This window comes from Salvelinus sp. IW2-2015, linkage group LG32 (assembly GCF_002910315.2).
Source record: "Salvelinus sp. IW2-2015 linkage group LG32, ASM291031v2, whole genome shotgun sequence".
NCBI lineage: Eukaryota > Metazoa > Chordata > Actinopteri > Salmoniformes > Salmonidae > Salvelinus > Salvelinus sp. IW2-2015.
Window position 1 is genome coordinate 25,792,082 of NC_036871.1, and position 23,657 is coordinate 25,815,738.

At 40.8% G+C, this 23,657-nt stretch overlaps 2 protein-coding genes across 4 annotated transcripts in view; both read right to left on the reverse strand.

Moving 5' to 3' along the window:
• Nucleotides 1-33: 33 nt before the first annotated feature.
• Nucleotides 34-6,963, reverse strand: LOC111956269 (tubulin beta-2A chain-like). Of its 3 annotated transcripts, XM_023976713.3 has the most exons (4): nucleotides 6,792-6,941; nucleotides 6,174-6,282; nucleotides 2,109-2,219; nucleotides 34-1,492 (listed from the first exon to the last, which is right to left on the reverse strand). In XM_023976713.3, exons 1-4 carry the CDS (start codon nucleotides 6,846-6,848, stop codon nucleotides 399-401), a joined length of 1,371 nt encoding a protein of 456 aa, XP_023832481.1. In that variant the 5' UTR covers nucleotides 6,849-6,941; the 3' UTR covers nucleotides 34-398. The 3 variants fall into 3 exon arrangements, with proteins under 3 accessions (XP_023832481.1, XP_023832483.1, XP_070292792.1); XM_023976715.3 differs by lacking the exon at nucleotides 6,174-6,282 and having other exon boundaries at nucleotides 6,792-6,963; XM_070436691.1 differs by lacking the exons at nucleotides 6,174-6,282; nucleotides 6,792-6,941 and adding an exon at nucleotides 5,810-5,909.
• Nucleotides 6,964-9,108: 2,145 nt separating this feature from the next.
• LOC111956910 (solute carrier family 22 member 23) overlaps nucleotides 9,109-23,657 on the reverse strand; it is an 81,154-nt gene continuing 66,605 nt past the window's right edge. Inside the window, exon 10 of the mRNA XM_023977612.2 lies at nucleotides 9,109-16,663. Within this exon, the coding sequence (XP_023833380.1) occupies nucleotides 15,337-16,663 (1,327 nt within the window). The 3' untranslated portion in view covers nucleotides 9,109-15,336. The remainder of the gene's footprint in view (nucleotides 16,664-23,657) is intronic.

Sequence of the window (23,657 nt, forward strand, 5' to 3'; positions counted from 1 at the left end):
ATTCCCATGAAAAGAAGGCTAACGAGAGTGATATTCATAGGACAGGACCATTTTATTTTGCGATAGAAAATGCATTCTGAGGTAAATATTACAAAACTCGGTTTCTAATAATAGTGTAATGATGTTGTTTTTATTGACATTGACACAGCATGAATTGGAACACCCATGACATTTATAATACTCACATAATTGTTATGTTTCACTTATGGTCTTCGAGACATATTTGAAGAACAATGAAATGCAATAGTAGTAGTCTTTAGGCTAAACAGCTACAATATACAGTATCTTGACGCGACAATAACTCATTCTGCGCCTCTATCCTTCCATACCTATTGATAATTTAAAGTGACTAGTGGATATAACATACAGACTGCTGTACTGCTTCTACCCAGCACCCCTCAGTGGCGGACATCATGGTGCTGCTGGACATCCTGATCCGCATCCTCCAACTCGTCTTCCTCGTACTCGCCCACTTCGTCAGCAGTGGCGTCCTGGTATTGCTGGTACTCAGACACCAGATCATTCATGTTGCTCTCAGCCTCAGTGAACTCCATCTCGTCCATACCCTCTCCGGTGTACCAGTGAAGGAAGGCCTTACGGCGGAACATGGCAGTGAACTGCTCAGAGATCCTTCTAAACAGCTCCTGGATTGCCGTGCTGTTGCCAATAAAGGTGGCGGACATCTTAAGGCCACGGGGCGGGATGTCGCAGACGGCAGTCTTCACGTTGTTGGGGATCCACTCTACGAAGTAGCTGCTGTTCTTGTTCTGCACGCTCAACATCTGCTCGTCCACCTCCTTCATGGACATGCGCCCGCGGAAGATGGCGGCAACGGTGAGGTAGCGGCCGTGGCGAGGGTCGCAGGCGGCCATCATGTTTTTGGCGTCAAACATCTGCTGGGTCAGCTCGGGCACGGAGAGGGCACGGTACTGCTGGCTCCCCCTGCTGGTCAGAGGGGCAAAGCCAGGCATGAAGAAGTGGAGGCGGGGGAAGGGCACCATGTTGACGGCCAGTTTGCGGAGGTCGGCGTTGAGTTGACCGGGGAAGCGCAAGCAGGTGGTGACCCCGCTCATGGTGGCTGACACCAAGTGGTTGAGGTCTCCGTAGGTGGGTGTGGTGAGTTTGAGGGTACGAAAGCAGATGTCATAGAGAGCCTCGTTGTCGATGCTGAAGGTCTCATCAGTGTTCTCCACCAGCTGGTGGACTGACAGGGTGGCATTGTAGGGCTCCACCACCGTGTCGGACACCTTGGGTGAGGGCATGACACTGAAGGTGTTCATGATGCGGTCAGGGTACTCCTCGCGGATCTTGCTGATGAGCAGGGTGCCCATGCCAGAGCCTGTGCCCCCTCCCAGGGAGTGGGTGAGCTGGAAGCCCTGGAGGCAGTCACAGTTCTCAGACTCCTTCCTGACTACGTCCAGGACAGAGTCAACCAGCTCAGCTCCCTCTGTGTAGTGGCCTTTAGCCCAGTTGTTACCAGCTCCACTCTGACCTGAAAGACCCATGAAAAATCTAGGTTAGAGACATAGCATCTTTGTGCTAGTAAACATCTAGTCATACACATCTAGGAGAATGAAAAGCAAGTCACCAGTAACAGGAATATGCATTGTGTACATTATTTATTCATTTCCAGTGAAAGAGAAAATTCCATTCCATTGAAATAACATTGAATAATTTGTATCTAATAAAAGTTGTGTTTTAATCTAATTGTACTGATGTGAGTCTAAGCCTACTATACTTTTTTCAGTATTATAGGTAAGGTGTCCTGGGGTGGATTTTATTTAGCTCAATATCCCCATCCTGATGAGCACTGCAGCAGTAGCAGTCTGGACTGCATTCTGCTGTGTCACCATTCTGGCTCTCTCTGCCTGACACAACTGCAGAAACGTTGCACAGAGAACAAACTGTACATCTATGTGAAAGGTAAACTAAGCTTCGCTTCAGTGAATGCTGACACAGACATGACATGCTTTGGGTCAAAGATGGAAGAGCTGATGAGGACATGATAATGACCAATTGGGCAAGACAGCACAGACAGATCTGGGACCAGGATAGGCGAGATAGCACAAAAAGATATGGAATTCGGCTATATGATAACCACTACTCACCAAAGACAAAGTTGTCTGGTCTGAAGAGCTGGCCAAAGGGCCCGGAGCGTACAGAGTCCATGGTGCCTGGCTCCAGATCCACCAGGATGGCCCGGGGGACAAACTTATTACCTGTGGGGGGAGGAGAGGGGTGTATTCATTAGTCAGATTTTGTTGCACAAAGGAAACAGTTTACTCCAAACCGTTTACTACCCTGGGTGAGATAGCATGGTCTCCAGTCTCAAACACCAGTCTCAACGTCAACAGTAAAGAGGCGACTCCGGGATTCTGGCCTTCTAGTCAGAGTTCCTCTGTCCAGTGTCTGTGTTCTTTTTACCCATCTTAATCTTTTCTTTTTACTGGCCAGTCTGAGATATGGCTTTTTCTTTGCAACTCGGCCTAGAAGGCCAGCATCCCAGAGTCGCCTCTTCACTGTTGACGTCGAGGCTGGTGTTTTGCGGGTACTATTTAATGAAGCTGCCAATTTAGGACTTGTGAGGTGTCTGTTTCTCAAACGAGACACTCTAATGTACTGGTTCTCTTGCTCAGTTGTGCACCGGGGCCTCCAACTCCTCTTTCTATTCTGGTTAGAGCCAGTTTGCGCTGTTCTGTGAAGGGAGTAGTACACAGCGTTGTACGAGATCTTCAGTTTCTTGGCAATTTCTCGCATGGAATAGCCTTCATTTCTCAGAACAAGAATAGACTGATGAGTTTCAGAAGAAAGGTCTTTGTTTCTGGTCATTTTGAGCTTGTAATCGAACCCACAAATGCTGATGCTCCAGATACTCAACTAGTCTAAAGAAGGTCAGTTTTATTGCTTCTTTAATTAGCACAACAGTTTTCAGCTGTGCTAACATAATTGCAAAAGGGTTTTCTAATGATCAATTAGCCTTTTAAAATGGATTAGCTAACACAACGTGCCACTGGAACACAGGAGTGATGGTTGCTGATAATGAGCCTCTGTACGCCTATGTAGATATTCCATAAAAAATCAGCCGTTTCAAGCTACAATAGTCATTTACAACATTAACAATGTCTACACTGTATTTACACTGTATTTCTGATCAATTTGATGTTATTTTAATGGACAAAAAAATTAGCTTTTCTTTAAAAACAAGGACATTTCTGTTGACGCCAACATGGCGGCTAATTTGGCTATTGTTCTGAGCGCCGTCTCAGATCATTGCATGGTTTGCTTTTTCCGTAAAGTTTTTTTGAAATCTGACACAGCGGTTGCATTAAGGAGAGGTATATCTATAATTCCATGTGTATAACTTGTATTATCATCTACATGTATGATGAGTATTTCTGTTGACACGATGCGGCTATGCAAAATCACTTGATGTTTTTGGAACTAGTGAATGTAACGCGCCAATGTAAACTCAGATTTTTTTATATGAATATGAACTTCACACAAAACATGCATGTATTGTGTAACATAAAGTCCTATGAGTGTCATCTGATGAAGATCATCAAAGGCTAGTGATTAATTTTATCTCTATTTCTGCTTTTTGTGACTGCTATCTTTCGCTGGAAAAATGTCTGTGCTTATTGTGGTTTGGTGGTGACCTAACATAATCGTTTGTAGTGCTTTCGCTGAAAAGCATATTTAAAATCGGACACTTTGGTGGGATTAACAACAAGATTACCTTTAAAATGATATAAGACACATGTATGTTTGAGGAATTTTAATTACGAGATTTCTATTGTTTGAATTTGGCGCCCTGCACTTTCACTGGCTGTTGTCATATCGATCCCGTTAGCCGGATTGCAGCCATAAAAAGTAATGATGGACTGTAATTTATTTTTGCTTATTTGAGCTGTTCTTGCCATAATATGGACTTGGTCTTTTAACACATAGGGCTATCTTCTGTATACCAAACCCTACCTTGTCACAACACAACTGATTGGCTCAAACACATTAAGAAGGAAAGAAATTCCACAAATTGACTTTAAACAAGGCACACCTGTTTATTGAAAGCCATTGAAATCAACCTCATGAAGCTGGTTGAGAGAATGCCAGGAGTATTCAAAGCTGTCATCAAGGCAAAGGGTGGCTACTTTGAAGAATCTCAAATATAAAATATATTTTGGTTTGTTTAACACTTTTTTGGTTACTACATGATTCCATATGTGTTATTTCATATTTTTAATGTCTTCACTATTATTCGACTATGTAGAAAATAGTAGAAATAAAGAAAAACCCTTGAATGAGTAGGTGTGTCTAAACTTTTGACTGGTACTATATATATATATATATATGTATGTATGTGCAACTTTATGTGATATTTGGGTTGCTATAACATTGGTTTGAAGTGACTTTGAGGATTTGTAAGCATCCTGCCATTGGCCCTGCCACTCCCATTGTTTACTAGTAGCAATGCTAATTCTGGCTGTAGGGTAAGTAAATAAAGAAAACTAAGCCATGTTTTTGGTCATTGTCTCTCAGGATCAATGGATTAATCACTTTTTGTGAATACAATTAAGTATATTTCAATGTTGTTGTTGTTGTTGTTGCCCCTTAAATGGCAGTTGTTTTTTGCCACATAAATTTGACAAAATTAGTATTTAGTTAAAAAATCTAAAAACTAAAAGATACTACAATGAAATGATGGTCAATCTGCTTTTTAGTACTTTGTAGTTTGGAAAAAAGCTGCACATTATTTATGGGAAAATTGTATATATATTTTTTCCAGGATATGCAAATTAACTGCAATTTTGCAAATATAACCGTCTGTTTAGTTATTATTTTTTACTTCAGATAACATTATTTACATGTCTAATTATGTTTTGATAAGAATTAAGTTTATATTTGCTATGACGGTTGCTTTTTCCAATAGATTATTCTTGGGGACAATGACCCTAGTTGGTAATCCATGTATATAAAATATGTTGGTAGTATGAAGGTTAACGTGCTGCTATGCACATCTCTCTATGAATCAGGAAACGTTTTATTGATGAATGCACAATGCATGTACAATAATGGATGGCAGAGTTGCTCACACACATGCAAGCTCAATTTACGCCTGACAACAGTGAAATGAGAGGGATCAATACTGCTTAGCATTTGCACACACTGGAAATAGGATCAGAGCTAACAACAGAACATGTAGGCCTCATAGGCCCCAGGTTCTGCAGCCTGGTTGGTTTGGCAAAGGAGACTGACTGCTCAGTACGGCAAAGAGCCGGAGACAAAGGATGGGATGCAGCACGGCAATGACCTTCAAATCCCTGGCTAATAAAAATCAGACCGACACACAGACAGCAGACAACCATTAGGGTTGGGTCAGTTTTACAGAGACTGCAGATGTATACCTGACCCCCGATGTAGAGACATATATAGAGTTTGCTGTTTGATTGTTTTTTCACTTTGTTTATTATCTATTTCACTTGCTTTGGCAATGTAAACATATGTTTTCCATCCCAATAAATTCCATTGAATGTAATATAGCGAGATAGAGGGAGAGAGAGAGGATAGAGAGAGAGACGTGAGAAAGAGAGAGATAAATGATGCTGGAGAAGAGAGAGAGAGAGAGAGAGAGAGGATAGGAGAATGGAAGAAGGCGAGGGAGAGACCTGAGAGAGAGAGAGAAAGAAAGAAAGAAAGAAAGAAAGAAAGAAAGAAAGAAAGAAAGAAAGAAAGAAAGAAAGAAAGAAAGAAAGAAAGAGATGATCCAGGGAGAGAAATAAAGAGAGAGGGAGGGAGGGGGATTGGCAGGTACCTGCTGCTGTCCTCATTTCCCCTGCCCTGCCAGAGAGGAATGGAGGGAGGGAGAGAGATTGGCAGGTACCTTCTGCTGTCCTCATTTCCCCTGCCCTGCCACAGGGCCCACTGCACCCAGACAGATATTATGGTTACAATGTCACATACTCAGTTTGGATTAGCCCTACAGAGCATGACTTTGCAAATCAAATGAGGTCTGCAGTTTTTATCACCAGGGAATATTGATATACTTTTGTTTTAATTTGGGGGAAAGCCAAGTGATATTACAGTGTGCTTATGGTTTATTATTTTCTTTAACCAATTGTTCAGATGCATGCAAAGATTACTTCATGCCCAGTCCAGACAAATAGATGTATATATACCCGATGCTTCATTGTAGTACACGTTTATCCTCTCCAGCTGCAGGTCACTGTCACCTTGGTAACTTCCGGTGGGGTCGATGCCGTGTTCATCACTTATGACCTCCCAGAACTGAGATGGGACAGAGATGTAGGTTCTGCAACTTTGATGTTTAAAGGTTTGAACTAAGAGATAAATACGATTTTCTGTGCTCTGGCTATAACCTGTTCAAGACAAAAGGAAAAATACCGAACGCTCCTTGTGCGTAGCCCTATCCCTATTGCGCATGGTGATAGCATGACTCATCGGCCCCGCAGATGCGCGACACCACTGCAGACACTTTGCCTCCTTGCCCAAATCCATAGGACCACATCCATATCAATCGAATAGCATCTAATATTTCTAAATAAATTAAATACTAATTTCCATAACACATTAGGCCAAAAAATATTATACCAAAATACTGGATGGGTATTTGGGAATTTGATGTCTTGGAAAATGCAGTGCGACATAGGGCTAATTGAAATAAAGTTACATGGGAGAAAAAAGCATGCAGGTCTCAACATTTCAAACATCTAACAAAAAAGTTATTGCTCCCAACAACCACTGTGTCAGTATACAAATATAAACATGCCACCTACTTTGGCACCAATCTGGTTTCCACATTGCCCGGCCTGGATATGAACAATCTCCCTCATGATGATGCTTTGTGGGTGCAAGCAGACAGCAGCCTTTTGTCTCAGCTAACACCGATGTCCTCAACCTCGTTGCTACCGCTGCATGAGTCGCCTCTCAGCAGTTTTTACATTAGTAGGGCGAGCGGTGAGCTCAGGGTGTCATCGTGTTGATGCTGGGTGACGTCACACCGGCGCTGCATCCCAATTTCGCGCACCAGCCTATCAGCGGGCAACGTTTGATGCAGTGGACCAGTGGACTGGTTGAGGATGCTGCTGCATCACTATTAATCTAAAACATGGCGCATTGCTATTATTTGCCAAGTTAAGGAAATGCAACTTGATTGTTCATAAATATCCCCTTGTTCAATGTAAGCTAGGCATTGTGCCCACCTATTAGCTTGCCTTCCTGCATCTGCTTCAGTGTACATGATGTCCAATATAGGTCAGTTTGGAGCTCTGCAACTACATCATCCACAATGTTGTCAATGCCATTCTCAAGACAGACATATTCGTTTTTTTATTAATCACTTGTTTAGTAGAGTGGGGAGTAGTTTTCCCCTAGGAGCATAAACATGCTCCTACTCCTCAATACCCTGTAAACACAGGGTATTGAGGTATTGTATGACATCATACAACAGGAAGTGGTTAAAATCAGAGTTTTCCAAGCAGAGAAATATATTGGCAGCATCAGTGGGTTAATAGTTGGTTAAGTAGAATGGTCTTATCATTTAAAGATCAATAAAATAAAATACTAAACCACATTTATGGAATGACTGTCTAGCACAGTAGTATAGCAACATTCAGCCGCAATGCAATAAGCAAGTGATATATTGAAAACTGATCCTCTATATGTATAGCATCAACACACTTTATGCCCATGGCATGATCTTGGGATAGAGAGGACTTCAACTGGTAAAACAAGGGAAAACTCAAACACCTCAAGATTCAGTATCAAGAGGTGGCTTGAAAATAGTCTGAAGAACAATTAACTCAACAAAGACCAAGAAATACATAATTAATTAATAAATAGTGAAGTTTATTACAACGTCACGTGGCTTATATACAAGTGCATTATTCAAAATCCCCCCCAAAAAACTTTAACTGGTACAGTCTGTGATTTTTACATTCATTCATTCAAATCTTGCACCAACAGAAACTCTGCGCCATACTGGGGTCATTTTTCATTTCACCAATATAGATGTTTGGTTGCATGTAGGATGAGTGAAGATTTGATCAGTTGAAAACCTGATTTATTCAGTTGAAAACCCTTTCCAAACCACTGTATGATGGCACAACCTATGAACCTAGAGAAAATCATCTTTACCTGAATGTATTCTATGGTCTATCTACTTTTACTGTTTTACTATAGCCACTCTCCAAGCCATCACCCAACTCTTACCATACACTAGCACCTGGTGCTGACTTTGTTATTACATATGAAATCTGAGACTGTAATGTAAGGTTGCAATGTGTTGTATTGTGACATTTGAAGATAAGAGTATCTGCTAAATGACCAGAATTCAAATCAAAAATGGAAATGTAATTTTACAGGTGAGGTTACACCATTTGTTCCTGTGTGTGTCAGTGCATGTGTGTATCAGCTAACCAATGAGATGGTGAGGTTGCATTTCAGGAAATTGGGGGGTGAGAACCACTGTATCTACAGCTGCAGACAATATCCTCTTTAACATCTGTAAGATTGACCTATTTTGTTGTTCCAGTGTGAATAGACAGTACAGTGACAGAATGTACAGTAAAGTAAGTGTATTGTATTGTATTGTACAAAAACAACATGTTGAGTCTGTTATTGAAGTGATAGAGTGCTCAGACAGACTGTGTTCACAACAGCAGCCTCCTCACATCACTGCTAGCCAAACGAGCTAATCGGACTGGGGTGAAGTTGCCCCTAGACACTGATCTTGGGTCAGTTTTGCATTTTCACAACCAATGGTTAAGTTTAGGATCGGGTGAGGGGAAGCTGATCCTAGATCTGTAACTAGGGGAAACTTTACTCCTGAGTTAACTACTCTGAGTTGGCAGGACACCAGGATACATTGTGCTTTGAGGCCTAGGGTGTATTGGAGATTAAAGAAGTGAATAGGCCCATATAGGGGTGTACTGAAGTTTAACTTGTTTCACATATCCTTTCTGCATCATGCTTGAGTCTTGTGAACAGGGTGGATGTAGTATTAGTAATTAATCTCACAAGAAAATAATATCTTATTTACCAGGAAAACAGTGTGCTTATTTACCAGGAAATAACCAGAGAATTAACATAAAGTATGTTGTTACATGTTTAGTATTTACATAGTTATTTTTTACATCCATAGAAATACATGACAATATGTGTTGTGATGACTACTGTATGATTAGTGTACAGTAGAGTGATCATATTGGCTGCTATTGCATCATACACAACACTTTGGACACCTCCAAAGCCATTGTATTTTCCTGGTTAAATACATAGTAATAAACACACTATATAAGAATGTGGACTCCATGGTATTTGACATCAATCAATGAGATTTGAAAAGAAGCTTTACAATAAATTAGTGATGTTGTATTTGTAAACAGTGGCCAATTGACACAGATCTCTGCACAATTGGATGTAGTAGCCTTATTAGTGAACTGACAGCCACCATTTTGTTTGTCGGGTATGTACTATTGTCAACAGTCAGTCAATCACAGATGTTGGTAAAGCATGATGTTGACACTAGCCATTTGGGTTTTAAAAAGAAGAAGAAAGCTCCTCATATATTTCAATTTTAATAAAAATAATCAAAGATGTTGGTTGTTTTTTACAGTCAAGAGATCACAGCATTTCTCTATCATGTCTGTATTGATTACAATGAAATAAGTACTTAATGTTAATGATTGTTAATATTTTGAAGTAAAAACCCAACAAAAACAGAGAGGGGTAAGCCTACATTTCAAAATGTAGCAGAATTTTTGTCAATATCTCAAAAATATCATTTTTGCATACTTTTGTGAAATGAAAATATTTTCAGGTATATTTTTCTAGGGAATATACCAAAAATATTTTTACTACAACAAATATGCAAATGACACATACACAATACACACAAGATGGTGGCAATGACAGATATATTTGACAAAATACTTTTGTCATTCATGTGTCCATTTCAGAGTGATAGCTCTTGTGCCTTTTTCGGTAACATTTGAACATCACTTCTTTGTTTCGTGGAAAAGTTACATTTTTGTTTACATGCTCTGTCCCCTTAGCAAAGGATAAAGTGCCACTTACATTCACACAAATAATGGTGACAGTGCCGATTAGCTGTATACACTAAGGACACACCCCTTGAGATTATAGTAGAAATCTTTTTTCTTTTTTTCTAATCAAGCTCAACATCAGTAGCACAACAACATTAAGTATGCAATTTTATCTACAATATCACGTTTACAAGATTCATTGCATACAGTACAATTCATTTCATTTATGAAAAGAGTGGAACAATAAAAAGATGACGCTTCAGTCCCATGAAACAGGGAAATAGTAAAAAAAAACGAAAATGTTTCACTTTCAGGACCACACCGTCAATAATCACAACATAGCCCTACAGGACCAACTGACCACTCACTTAAACCACATCACTGGTAAAGCGCTCCTTTTCTACTATCATTTCAGACATAAACAGTCTATTGTCTTTTAACTTTGGAGCATGCCTCTTCAGTTCAAGTCATTCTCTCCTTCTCTCTAACTTTTCATACACACATGCTTGTATTACACTAAGGACTGAAGTCTTGAGATTTTAACTCATTGTCTAATACATCAAAATACCTCCAATACTTGTCTTTATTGCCCTTTGATTGGCAATTCATTCGGGCAGCAAAATTTACTTTTGGTTTTTCATGTTTGGCAAATTGCTCTTTTCCCTACACAGATTCCAATTGGTTTCTGAGTACTAATTTCAGCGACAACAAGAACAATTAGGAGAAATCTGGCACTGTTGACATTCAAAAATCTGCTTTGTATACTTGAAGTAATTTTTTTCTACATGATAAGGCAATTGTACATCATCAAACACATTGGACATACATCTAAGTCTGCAGTTGAGCCAAATGTACAGTCAAATGTTTTTTTTTTGTGGTATTTATGGAATCTCCAACTAACCTTGGGGATAAAGGATTCTAAATGGAGTTTTGGCTGGTAGTCTCTCAGTCTGAAATTACATTCAGATTCCCCCAACAACAACAACGTCACACGCTGACGACGTCCTAATTATTGACAGTTTCAGACTGTGGCTGAGTAAGGGACAGTTCAACATTTTCGAGGTGTCCTAAAAATATGGCACCCCCATCTTCAAAGTAAAAAATATTTTCACACAACACTCCCCTTGTATTGTAAAAAATAATTCCACACCGTCCCCCCTCATAGAATTAACTCTAAATAATGTTTGCGACCACAAATAACTAACTATATATATATAGTTATATATATATATAGACCCTGTGTCTATAAATGTGACTTTTCCACTTCATCATGCTTTTGTGGCATAGTCGATACAACGCAGGGCTATAGGCCAGAAGGTTGAGAGTTCGCCGACCACCATGGACAGAGCTAACGCTCCCGGCCTGTTTCATTAGACCTACACCACAATCAGAGCAAGCTGCAGACAATGATCAGCTAGGTGGAAATCAGATTTTCAAAATGTTGATGCCATATTTAAGCAATAAGGCTCGAGGGGGTGTGGTATATGGCCAAAATACCACGGCTAAGGGCTGTTCTTAAGCACAACGCAATGTGGAATGCCTCAATACAGCCATTAGCCACGATATATTGGCCATATACCACAAACCCTGAGGTGCCTTATTGCTATTATAAACTGGTTACCAGCGTAATTAGAACAGTACAAATATTTTTTATTGTCTTACCCATGGTATACAGTCTGATATACCACGACTTTCAGCCAATCAGCATTCAGGGCTCCAACCACCCGGTTTATAATTATATAAAATATATGCAACAAATTTTCCACCAACAGGTCTCTGTGCCAATGGACAACAACCAATAAGCAAAGCATACTGACTTTGGCTGCTTCAACATCATGGTTTGCGTTTTCAACACCACAATCTGGACAGTTTGGATGCCTGAATAAAATGTTGGACAAATGTACGCAGGTAGCCTACAGGAGACTTTTGAAGTAGCTTAATCAGATTCAAATATTGTGACTGGTTGTGTTTATGCCACACATAAAAGGTCATCCATTTTAAAAGTTAAATTACAAATATTTAGGCTATATTGAAGTGTTAGGTTCTAGGTGCTGCTCGGATCGGATCGGAGGCAGAGCACGCATGACGCTTTCCTGAACAACTGGGCCTGCTGGGAGCATATGTGACCACATTATTATAGCACGACTTAGGAGAATGATGATCCGCAACAGACAGCGCATCTCAGTATCAGAACTTAAAATAAAGCCAGAATGGCCTGCTACTGTGTATTTCTAGACCAGGGGTCTCCAACCTTTTCTAGCATGAAAAGCTTAAAAATGTAATGCGTCTCGAGTTACACATTTTTTCAAGCTTTCAAGTAGGCACATTCTTCCTTTTCTCCTCTCCCCTGCAATTAATCGCCAGGTCCTTAGTGTACAATATAATGTTTTCTGTGAATATACCTGGTAAAATAATGGTTAATGAACAACTCTAAAGGGGGCCCTTAAAAAATAATTTTAATTAAAATAAATAAATAATAAATCCCCCAAATATGTTGAATATTTTCCCAAATTACATTCTCAGTAAAATATAAATTGTGGGTTTAGATTAAAACAATTTAAAACTCAAAATTACAATAATTGTTCATTAAGAAACAACAAAATTGGATGTTCTGAGTCCATGTCAATGCTTAAAGTCACATCAGAATATATTTTTTTTTAGGTCTGGAAAAAACTAACAAATTGATCTTTGAGTGTAATTCCCCTTTAGTTTCACATCTGGCCCTTTAATTGCACAAGTGAGGAATGTACCGTCTAATGTGCCGGTCTAGCGATGGTTCTGTACTGCTGCTACTCATTTCATGGCGAAGTTTATGAAGTTTATGAATGCATAAATTGTTGTTTCCATGTTTCATGAGCTGAAATAAAAGATCCCAGACATTTTCCATACGAACAAAAAACTTATTTCTCTAAAATGTTATCCACAAATTTGTTTACTTCCCTGTAAGTGAGTATTTCTCATTTGCAAAGATAATCCATCGACCTGACAGGTGTGGCATATCAAGAAGCTGATTAAACAGCAAGATCATTACACAGGTGTACCTTGTGCTGGGGATAATAAAAGGCCACTCTAAAATGTGCAGCTTTGTCACACAACACAATGCCACAGATGTCTCAAGTTTTGAGGGAGCGAGCAATTGGCATACTGACCGCAGGAATTTCCACCAGACCTGTTACCAGAGAATTGAATGTTCATTTCTCTACCATAAGCCACTTCCAACATCGTTTTGGAAAATTTGGCTGTACGTCCAAGAGGCCTTACAACTGAGGGCCCCATGGTGGCGGTGGGTTATGGTATGGGCAGGCATAAGCCACGGATAACGAACACAATTGCATTTTATCAATGGCAATTTGAATGCACAGAGATACCGTGACGAGATCCTGAGGCCCATTGTGGTGCCATTCATCCGCCGCCATCACCTCATGTTTCAGCATGATAATTCCCGGCCCCATGTCGCAAGGATCTGTGCACAATTCCTGGAAGCTGAAAATGTCCCAGTTCTTCCATGGCCTGCATACTCACCAGACATGTCACTCACTGAGCATGTTTGGGATTCTCTGGATCGAAGCGTACGACAGCGTGTTACAGTTCCCGACAATATCCAGTAACCTTGCACAGCCATTGAAGAGGAGTTGGACAACATTCCACAGGCCACAATCAACAGCCTGATCAACTCTATGTGAAGGAGATGTCGGGCTGCATGATGTAAATGGTGGTCACACCAGATAATGACTAGTTCTCTGATACACGCCCCTACTTAAAAAAAAAAAATGTATCTGTGACCAACCGATGCATATCTGTATTCCCATTCATGTGAAATCCATAGATTAGGGCTTAATGAATTTATTTAAATTGACTGATTTTCTTATATGAACTGTAACTCAGTAAAATCTTTGAAATGGTTGCATGTTGCATTTATATTTTTGTTCAGTATAGACACACATGATATACTTACTCATGATATACTTCTGCCAGGTAAGCCTACTTTGCAGTGAACATTTGATTGAGAAGGCTTTGGGGAAACCCACAAGACAGTTATCACATCAACTGGCTCCACATGAAGTGATAGACAAACGCGTGCATCACACAGTTGTTTATGACAGTTTGCAGTGGACCATGTGAAAATTGCATGTACTTTCAGAATTGTTTGGCGAGCTACTCATAGGTGGGCTGCGAGCTACTCATAGGTGGGCTGCGAGCTACTTATAGGTGGGCTGCGAGCTACTCATAGGTGGGCTGCAAGCTACTCATAGGTGGGCTGCGCGCTACTCATAGGTGGGCTGCGAGCTACTCATAGGTGGGCTGCAAGCTACTCATAGGTGGGCTGCAAGCTACTCATCGGTGGGCTGCGAGCTACTCATAGGTGGGCTGCAAGCTACTCATAGGTGGACTGGACCTGTTTGAGACCCTTGTTCTAGATCTTATAAACTGTCAAGAGTAGACCAACAACTGAGCCAAATGGAATGAATGGAATGAAATGTTAATCAAATGACATTTTCACTGCAGTTCATAGCCTAGAGTAAAATGTACTGACTTGAAAGCAATAATGTGTTCTAGGCTAGTCTAGGTAGGATAATTGTATAGTCCCTAAACAAGATTTACAGTATAGGGGAGATTTTTGAGCTGCATGTCTCATGTCTTCACTGTTATTTCATCCGCAATGACGCACCTGGTCTCTGCTTATATTGGTTCAGCTTTGAATGATATTATGTGTGGTATGATCGCTAGTTATTGCAGATCTGGACAAACTATCCACCTACCACCATTGTCACTATGAATGGTGGATAGACAGTTAGACTGGTAGACTATATTGGCATGTGGTATAGTTAGTGTTTGGAAAAGTGCAGTGCATAATGGAACCTCCAAAACACCTTGATATAGGGGAGGCGCATGCAAGCAGATGAGGAAATATGTCTAGAATGGAAGAAATGATATAGTAAAACCTGAAAATAGGTGAATGTAAACCTGGGGGAAAAAACACATTACCCTGCCAGTAAATKTTGAACTGTCCCTAACCACTCATCACTGTCACCACAACCGGTCCCCCTGTCCTGTTCTCTGGCTGTTCCCAGTAAGATGTATGACAGAAAAAAACTTGGCCCTAGCTCAAGCTGTTACCCTCCTGTCTGTCGCTGGCAGTCTCCCTACAGAGCAGCTGAAATGTCTGAGGCCTGATAGGCCAGTTAGTGACCCCCGTCATGTGACATGGGTGTCCAGGGCTTCTTCCTCCATGGGGGAGGGGCCCACCTCCTTGTTCCACAGGTGGAGCCTTGGATCATGAAGACACCACCCCGTTGACAGCGCTGTTTTCTGAGATGGCACAATCCATTACTGGGAGGATACCTGAGTCTATTGGGGAGGAGATGGTGCAGTCCATTATTGTGGAAGCAGGGGCCGCCTCTGTGGTCTCAGAGTCTGTTATGTTGGGGAGAAGTGAGTCTATGAAAAGCGGAGTGGTAGAGTCCAATGTAAGGGGTTGAAAAATGTCTGTGATGGGGAGAGTGGTAGAGTCCACAGTGAGGGGGTGAACAGTGTCTATGACAGGGGGAGTGGAAGAGTCCACTGTTGGTGGGATATGAACTGAGTCAATGGGTGGCAGTGGTGGTGGTAGGGGGGTGGGGTAATGAACAGGGGAATGAGCTACGACAGGGGAAGAGGGAGAGACAACAACATCCTTAACACATGAAGAGTCCAACTCTGGAGTATGGACAGAGTCTGTGACAGGGGGAATGTTACAGTCTGAATTATGGGTAGGAGGAGGGGGGAGTTTGTCATCTACAGAGTCTATTAGAATGGGAATGATCGAATCTGTGGTGATGGTGTCAGTAGAATCAATAGGAGTGGTACAGTCCGCCATGGGGGGAAGGGGAACAATGTCATTGACAGTAGGGGAGGGTGTTGGAGAAGGGGGGATAGGGACAATTACAGGGTGAGTGGTAGAGCCCAAGGTACAATGAGTTTCTATGACAGGGGGAATGGAGGGAGTCAGAAGGGGATTGGAGGGAGTGAGGGCACTATTTCTAGGTGTGGAAGATAACAGGTGCTCTTTACTAGGCAGTACAACGCCTGCCTTATCTAGGGCCGCCATGGGAGTACCAGATGGGGGCGTAACGGATCGCCCATTGAGGTCTTTCTTAACCAGGGGCACGCTATCAGGATCAGGCTCAGGCTGGAATGACGTCAACTCTGTGGCGGGGGGCGGCAAAATATCTATAAACGACGGTGCCGTGAGGTCATCAGCGGAGGATGCCGTGGAGTCCATGGTGAAGACAGTGGTGGCGGCCGCCTCATGCATTGGTGTGTCGTGGACCCGGGTGTAGTCCCTGCTGCTCTCCGACTGGGCCAGGAGGAGGCGCTGTTCGCCAGGCTTCCTGGGGGGCAACAGGGGTTGGCGGGTGTAACACTCCCCATCGGCCAGGGTCTCGGGCAGGGGCTGGTAGCGCGTCTCGGGGAGGAGGAGAATGCAGATGATGCAGATGAGGGTGCAGCAGGCGAAGATGATGTGGTGGAGGAAGTAGCCCTTCTGATTGTGCAGCTCCATGATGGGGGCGGTCAGCATGCCGAAGCCAGCGCTGGCTAGTACCAGGCCCAGACCACCACCCCTACGGAGAGAGAGACAAGGAACGTCATGTCAGTCATCACTTCTGAAGTCTACACAACTACACCAAATCTCAAACCCACCCTTGCCCCCTACTCTCCTAGGCAGCTCTCATGTAGATTTGAGACGATACAGACCACCACCCCTACAAAGGGAGACATGGAACGTCAGCTAGGAAGCCACCATATCTGAAGCACATGACTACGTCCGAAACCACCCCACTGTCTTTAAACCTGATCCATTCTTTAGAAAGGGTGTGCCCTGCAACCTCTGCTATTTCCAGTGCAACGATCTGCTTAGTTACAGTCTGAATTTATTCAATTTCAAGGTTTTCTCTATGTTCACATTCAATGGCACATTCCACATTCAAGCCCCTACTAGTGTCATTTCCTTACGAAGACACACTTGGTGATTATTGTGTTATTGACATATCCTATCAGCCATTTTAAAGTCACAACAGCAGAGAGTGCTGCAATACCATGATTCATCCGATACCATTGAGGTGTTTACCACATCAGTCACAGGCTTCATCAACAAGTGCATAGACGACGTCGTCCCCACAGTAGCAATACGAACGTATCCAAATTAAAAACATTGATTACAGGCAATATCCGCGCTGGGCTAAAGGCTAAAGCTACTCCGTACAAGGAACGGGACACGGACATGGACGCATACAACAAAGCCTGTTGCGACCTCCGACGCAATATCAAACATGCAAAAAGACAATATAGGAGGAAGATGGAATCCTATTACACCAACTCCGACGCTCGTCTTATGTGGCAGGTTTTGCAGACAATAACAGATTACGAAGGGAAACCCAGCCATGAGATGCCCAGTGATGCAGAACTATCAAACGAGCTAAATACCTTTTATGCTCACTTCGAGAAATACAACACTGAGTCTTGCGTGAAAGCCCCTGTTACGGATGACTGTGTGATCTCGCTCTACATGGTCGATGTGAGTAAGGGTTGTCGTGTCTTTGCTATCGTTAAATTGAAGATTTATAGTTTTTATCATAGATTCCTATAATTAGGGATTACGCCATCACTTGAGTAATAACGAAACTAATTAACTATGAATTCGAGGGCACCAGGGAAAGTTATTAGATTACAAGGTTATTATTTCCCAATATAACCTTTCAGATATTTTCCTATCTGATCAATGGTCTTCTAATTAAATTTGTAATTTACTCTACCTTACGTCAGTCTCATTCCAAACGTCGTAAATCGCTGATCTGCACGAACCCAGTCTTCACTATGAGTCATCCATACATCAATTGTCTTAAATCATTTATTTATTACTAACTAATTAATTCACAGAAATGCATAAACAAACAAACTTAAAATAGTTACMTGAAATGGTRGARGGAATATGCCCTAGTGGGCTAAACCGGCATGGCGGCTGTTAGACAAAGKGAAAGTTGCGTTCGACTAAGAATTCACTACAGAGTCCATAAYTATAACAATTGACATGCTAATCCTTACACATGAACGCTCACTCATTCGGGAACAATTGCAATCAATATATATATAGTTACGTCCAGTGTGTGTGTCGCCTTGGTCGTTGGAGAAAAGTTCGTTTTGGTTGGAGTGAAGTTCTGTCTCGGTTGTGGATTGTTCTGAGGGACATTCGTTAAAGAATGATTGTTTCGGCGGTTGTCTTTCTTCGCGTTCAATGATACCGAATTCCTAGCTGCAGACTAGAAGTCAATATCAAAGACTTGTTATGATTCGTATAAGAGTTTTAACCACGTGGGATGGTTAAAAGATTCAGCAGTCTGTTCTCAAACCTTTGTCCTCTCGTGATTGAGAGAAACATGGTCTGCATTGGTAATTTCTTAAAAGTTGKCTTTTATTCAGATAGCAGAGAGGGGTGGTCCCATGGTCTCTGACCGAACTGGCTCAGGGGCGGTCCTTGGATTTAGTTCAAATACAACCGGGAGTTGTATTTCCTTCATTAAACAGTTCAACATCATATTACACAATTATACAAACAGTATCATACTCACTCATTCATTTTATACAACACACAGATGTAAACTTCATATCTGAGGTTATTATATAAACAGCGGTATGGTAATGTGGTCCCACAGTCTCTCCTGAGTTTCTCACATGGTGACCAATGGACATGTTAATAGCTGGACTCCCCACCGGCCTTTAATACTTTTTCCGGAACATGAAATCTGTTCGTACCTCAAGTTCTGTGAGGTGGAAGAGAATTCCTTTGTCCTGAAAGTTTACTCTCTCTCTTAATACTGTTTAGCCATGAGGAGATCCTCAGGAATTTACAACGTCTCTCTGTGATCACAGCATGGGTTGAAGGAGCAAAGGGGGAGGCAGGGAGAGGGGGATTGAGATTGCTATACCCACGCAGGCAACGTCATGACAGGGTGTTTTCACACTTGGCCCCATTCAGACCATTTTTATGAACTCAGTGCAGTTCACTTAATCTTTCTTCTCACTCCAAAAGGAACTCAGACCTGTCAAAAGAGCCCCAAAAGCGAACCGAAATGAGGCCATCTCAAGAGGTGGTCTGAATTCGGTTAGCTTGAATTACACGGTTCCGGTTCCCTTTATTAGGGCAATGTGAACACAAAGCCTCCCAGGTTTGCATGTCATTATTCCCGCATTTAATTAAATAATTAATAAAATGGTTACCTGGTCTACCTGCGCTGACCCTATCTTGCACTTACTCTATGCACACTCACAAGACTATACATACACACTATATACAAACTCACACTACACTGACACAAAACTCACACACATTCACATACATTACATACAAACACACATACAGTGCATATCGCACACACACACACACACAAACCGACAACACAAACACCCACGTGCATACCGACACAACACATACATACACACACACACACGCACACACACTTTTGCACTCATTATGCAGTGCCTTCAGAAAGTATTCATACCCATTGTTTTATTCTACATTTTGTTGTGTTACAGCCTGAATTCAAAATGGATCAAATGTATTTTTTTTTTTATCTCACACATGTACATACAATACCCCATAATGACAATGTGAAAACATGTTTTTATAAATTTTAGCATATGCATTGAAAATGAAATACTAAAATCTAATTTACATAAGAATTCACCCCTGAGTCAATTTGTTACAATCACCTTTGGCAGCGATTACAGCTGTAATCGAGTCTTTCTGGGTAAGTCCCTAAGAGCTTTGCACACCTGGTTTGTACAATATTTGCACATAATTATTATTATTATTATTTTTTAAATCTGTCAAATTAGTTGTTGATCATTGATAGACTGCCAGTTTCAAGTCTTGCCATAGATTTTCAAGTCGATTTAAGTCAAAACTATAACTACGCCACTCAGGAACATTCAATGTTGCCCTAGTAAGCAACTCTAGTATATATTTGGACTTGTGTTTTAGGTTATTGTCCTGCGGAAAGGTGAATTTGTCTCCCAGTGTCTGTTGGAAAGCAGACTGAACCAGGTTTTCCTCAGATTTTTTCTGTGCTTAGCTCTATTCGGTTTATTTTTATCCTAAAAATACTTTCTAGTCCTAGCCAATGACAAGCATACCCATAACATGATGCAGCTATCACCATGCTTGAAAATATGAAGAGTGGTACTCAGTGAAGTGTTGGATTTGCCCCAAACATAACACTTTTATATTCAGGACATAAAGTTAATTACTTTGCCACATGCAGTTTTACTTTAGTGCCTTTTTGCAAACAGGATGCATGTTTTGGAAAAAATGTATTCTGTACAGGCTTTCTTTTTTTCACTCTGTCATTTAGGTTAGTATTATGGAGTAACTACAATGTTGTTGATCCTTCCTCAGTTTTCTCCTATCATATCTATTAACCCGCTAGACAACGTTGATGGGCATCTTCTTTAGCATATGCATCAGATCCATATCAACCCACAAGGTGCGAAAACATAAGCACCTACAATTGATAAATAGTACATCAACTATTGTAAAGGATTAATTGCATTAAGACATATTTGTGGGAGAAACACTCGCTATTGTTTAGCTAGAGTCAAGAAATGGTTTGTATAATTCTTCAGTCCAGAAAAAACACAAGACCTCCAGCCTATTTTAATTTCCCTTACAATAAAAATATTACAGTTTAATCCATTTGATCAACTTTATCTGTAGATTTAATTAGTAATAGAGTTATACAGCAGTAATTAATAAAGTCCAGTTAACTTCTTATGGCTGAGGGCAGTATTGAGTAGCTTGGATGAATAAGGTGCCCAGAGTAAACTGCCTGCTACTCAGGCCCAGAAGCTAAGATATGCATATAATTTGTAAATTTGGATAGAAAATACTCTGACGTTTCTAAAACTGTTTGAATGAGGTCTGTGAGTATAACAGAACTCATATGGTAGGCAAAAACCTGAGAAAAAAATCCAACCAGGAAGTGGGAAATCTGAGGTTTGTTGGTTTGCCCATCCAATATACAGTGTCTATGGGGTCATATTGGACTTCCTAAGGCTTCCACTAGATGTCAACAGTCATTAGAACCTTGTTTCAGGCTTCTACTGTGAAGGATGAGGGAATGGGAGCTGATTGAGTCAGGGGTCTGGCAGAGTGCCACGAGCTCACTCAGGCGCGCCCCCGTGAGAGGCAGCTGCGTTCCTTTTAGTTTCTAAAGACAAAGGAATTCTTCGGTTGAAACATTATTGAAGATTTATGTTAAAAACATCCTAAAGAGTGATTCTATACATCGTTTGACATGTTTCTACGAACTGTAATGGAATTTTTTTACTTTTCGTCTGCCCTGTGTGTCATGACTTTGGCTTTTTGAACTAAAAGCGCGAACAAAAAGGAGGTATTTGGACAAAARTTATGGACTTTATCGAACAAAACAAACATTTATTGTGGAACTGGGATTCCTGGGAGTGCATTCTGATGAAGATCATCAAAGGTAAGTGAATATTTATAATGCTATTTCTGACTTCTGTTGACTCCACAACATGGCGGGTACCTGTATGGCTTGTTTTTGTGTATTAGCGCGTCTATACTCAGATTATTGTATGGTGTGCTTTTTCCGTAAAGTGTTTTTGAAATCTGACACAGCGGTTGCATTAAGGAGAAGTTTATCTAAAGTTCCATGTAAAACACTTGTATCTTTTATCAATGTTTATTATGAGTATTTCTGTAAATTGATGTGGCTCTCTGCAAAATCACCGGATGTTTTGGAGACAAAACATTACTGAACATAACGCGCCAATGTAAACTAAGATTTCGATATAAATATGAACTTTATCGAACAAAACATACATGTATTGTGTAACATGAAGTCCTTTGAGTGTCATCTGATGAAGATCATCAAAGGTTAGTGATTAATTTTATCTCTATTTCTGCTTTTTGTGACTCTGTGTTTTTCTGTGACTAGGTACTGACCTAACATAATCAGATGGTGTGCTTTCGTCGCTAAGCCTTTTTGAAATCGGACACTGTGGTGGKATTAACAACAAGTTTATCTTTAAAATGGTGTAAAATACTTGTATGTTTGAGGAATTTTAGCGCCCTGCACTTTCACTGGCTGTTGTTAAGTCAATCCCATTAACGGGATCTCAGCCGTAAGAAGTTAAAAACCTCTTAGGGATCCCTTCACCCCCATTCCCGCTCGGATCCCGTTAACGGGATTGATTTGACAACATCCAGTGAAATTGCAGTGCCAAATTCAAAAACAGAAATACTCATAATAAGAATTCATTAAACATACAAGTGTTATACATCAAAATACAGCTTAACTTCTTGTTAATCCAGCCACAGTGTCAGACTTCAAAAAGGCTTTACAGCGAAAGCAGACCATGCGATTATCTGAGGACAGCACCCCGCATACAAACACAAGAAAATYCTATTTCAACCAGCCAGGTGCGACACAAAAATCAGAAATAACGATATAATTCATGYCTTACCTTTGAAGATCTTCTTATGTTGGCACGCCAAAATGTCCCAGAAACATCACAAATGGTCCTTTTGTTCGATAAATTTCTTCTTTATATCCCCAAAATGTCCATTTATTTAGCGCATTTGATTGAGTAATACACCGGTTTCAACTCGCCCGACATGCCTACAAAGTATCTAATAAATTAGCTGTAAACTTAGTCCAAACATTTCAAACAACTTTCCTAATCCAACCTTAGGTATCCTAAAACGTAAATAATCAATATAATTTAAGACGAGATAAACGGTGTTCAATACCAGACGAAAACAAAGTGAAGCACGTTCCAGGTCGCGCCCACCAAAAGACTTGAGTCCCTCTGAGTGACACATGGAAATAACAGGGCTACTTCTTCATTTCTCAAAAGAAAAACATCAACCAATTTCAAAAGACTGTTGACATCTTGTGGAAGCCATAGGAACTGCAAGCAAATTCCTATTAAAAAGAGCTAATAGAAAACACATTGACCKAAAAAAAAAATCCCTGGATGGATTGTGCTCGGAGTTTCGCCTGCCAAATCAGTTCTGCTATACTCACAGACATTATTCAAACGGTTTTAGAAACGTCAGAGTGTTTTCTATCCAGATGTACTAATCTACTAATAATATGCAAATCCTAGCTTCTGGTCCTGAGTAGCAGACAGTTTACTTTGAGCACGCTTTTCATCCGGACGTCAAAACACTGCTCCTAGCCTTAAGAAATTGTAAGCACATTTTCACTTCTGAACTTATGTAGGCTTGCCATAACAAACGGGTTGAACATTTATTGACTCAAGACATTTCAGCTTTTCATTTGTAATTTATTTGTAAAAATGTCTAAAAACATTATTCCACTTTGACATTATTGTGCGTAGGCCAGTGACACAAAATCTCAATTTAATCCATTTTGAATTCAGGCTGTAACACAACAAAATGTGGAACAACTGAATACTTTCTGCTGCTAGTCTGTTCTTTATTTTACTCTTATTATTAGTCACTTTACACTGCCTTCATGTAAATATCTACCTCTGGTACCGATACTCCCTGGATATAGCTTCATTCATGTGTTA

Bases quoted from the DNA above. Each gene is read 5' to 3' on its own strand.
- LOC111956269 (XM_023976713.3), bottom strand. From the start codon at position 6,848: ATGAGGGAGATTGTTCATATCCAGGCCGGGCAATGTGGAAACCAGATT. The intron at 6,283-6,791 runs GTAGGTGGCATG...GTCCCATCTCAG, and splicing joins GAAACCAGATTGGTGCCAAA to TTCTGGGAGGTCATAAGTGA. The intron at 2,220-6,173 runs GTATATATACAT...CTCCCCCCACAG, and splicing joins GTACTACAATGAAGCATCGG to GTAATAAGTTTGTCCCCCGG.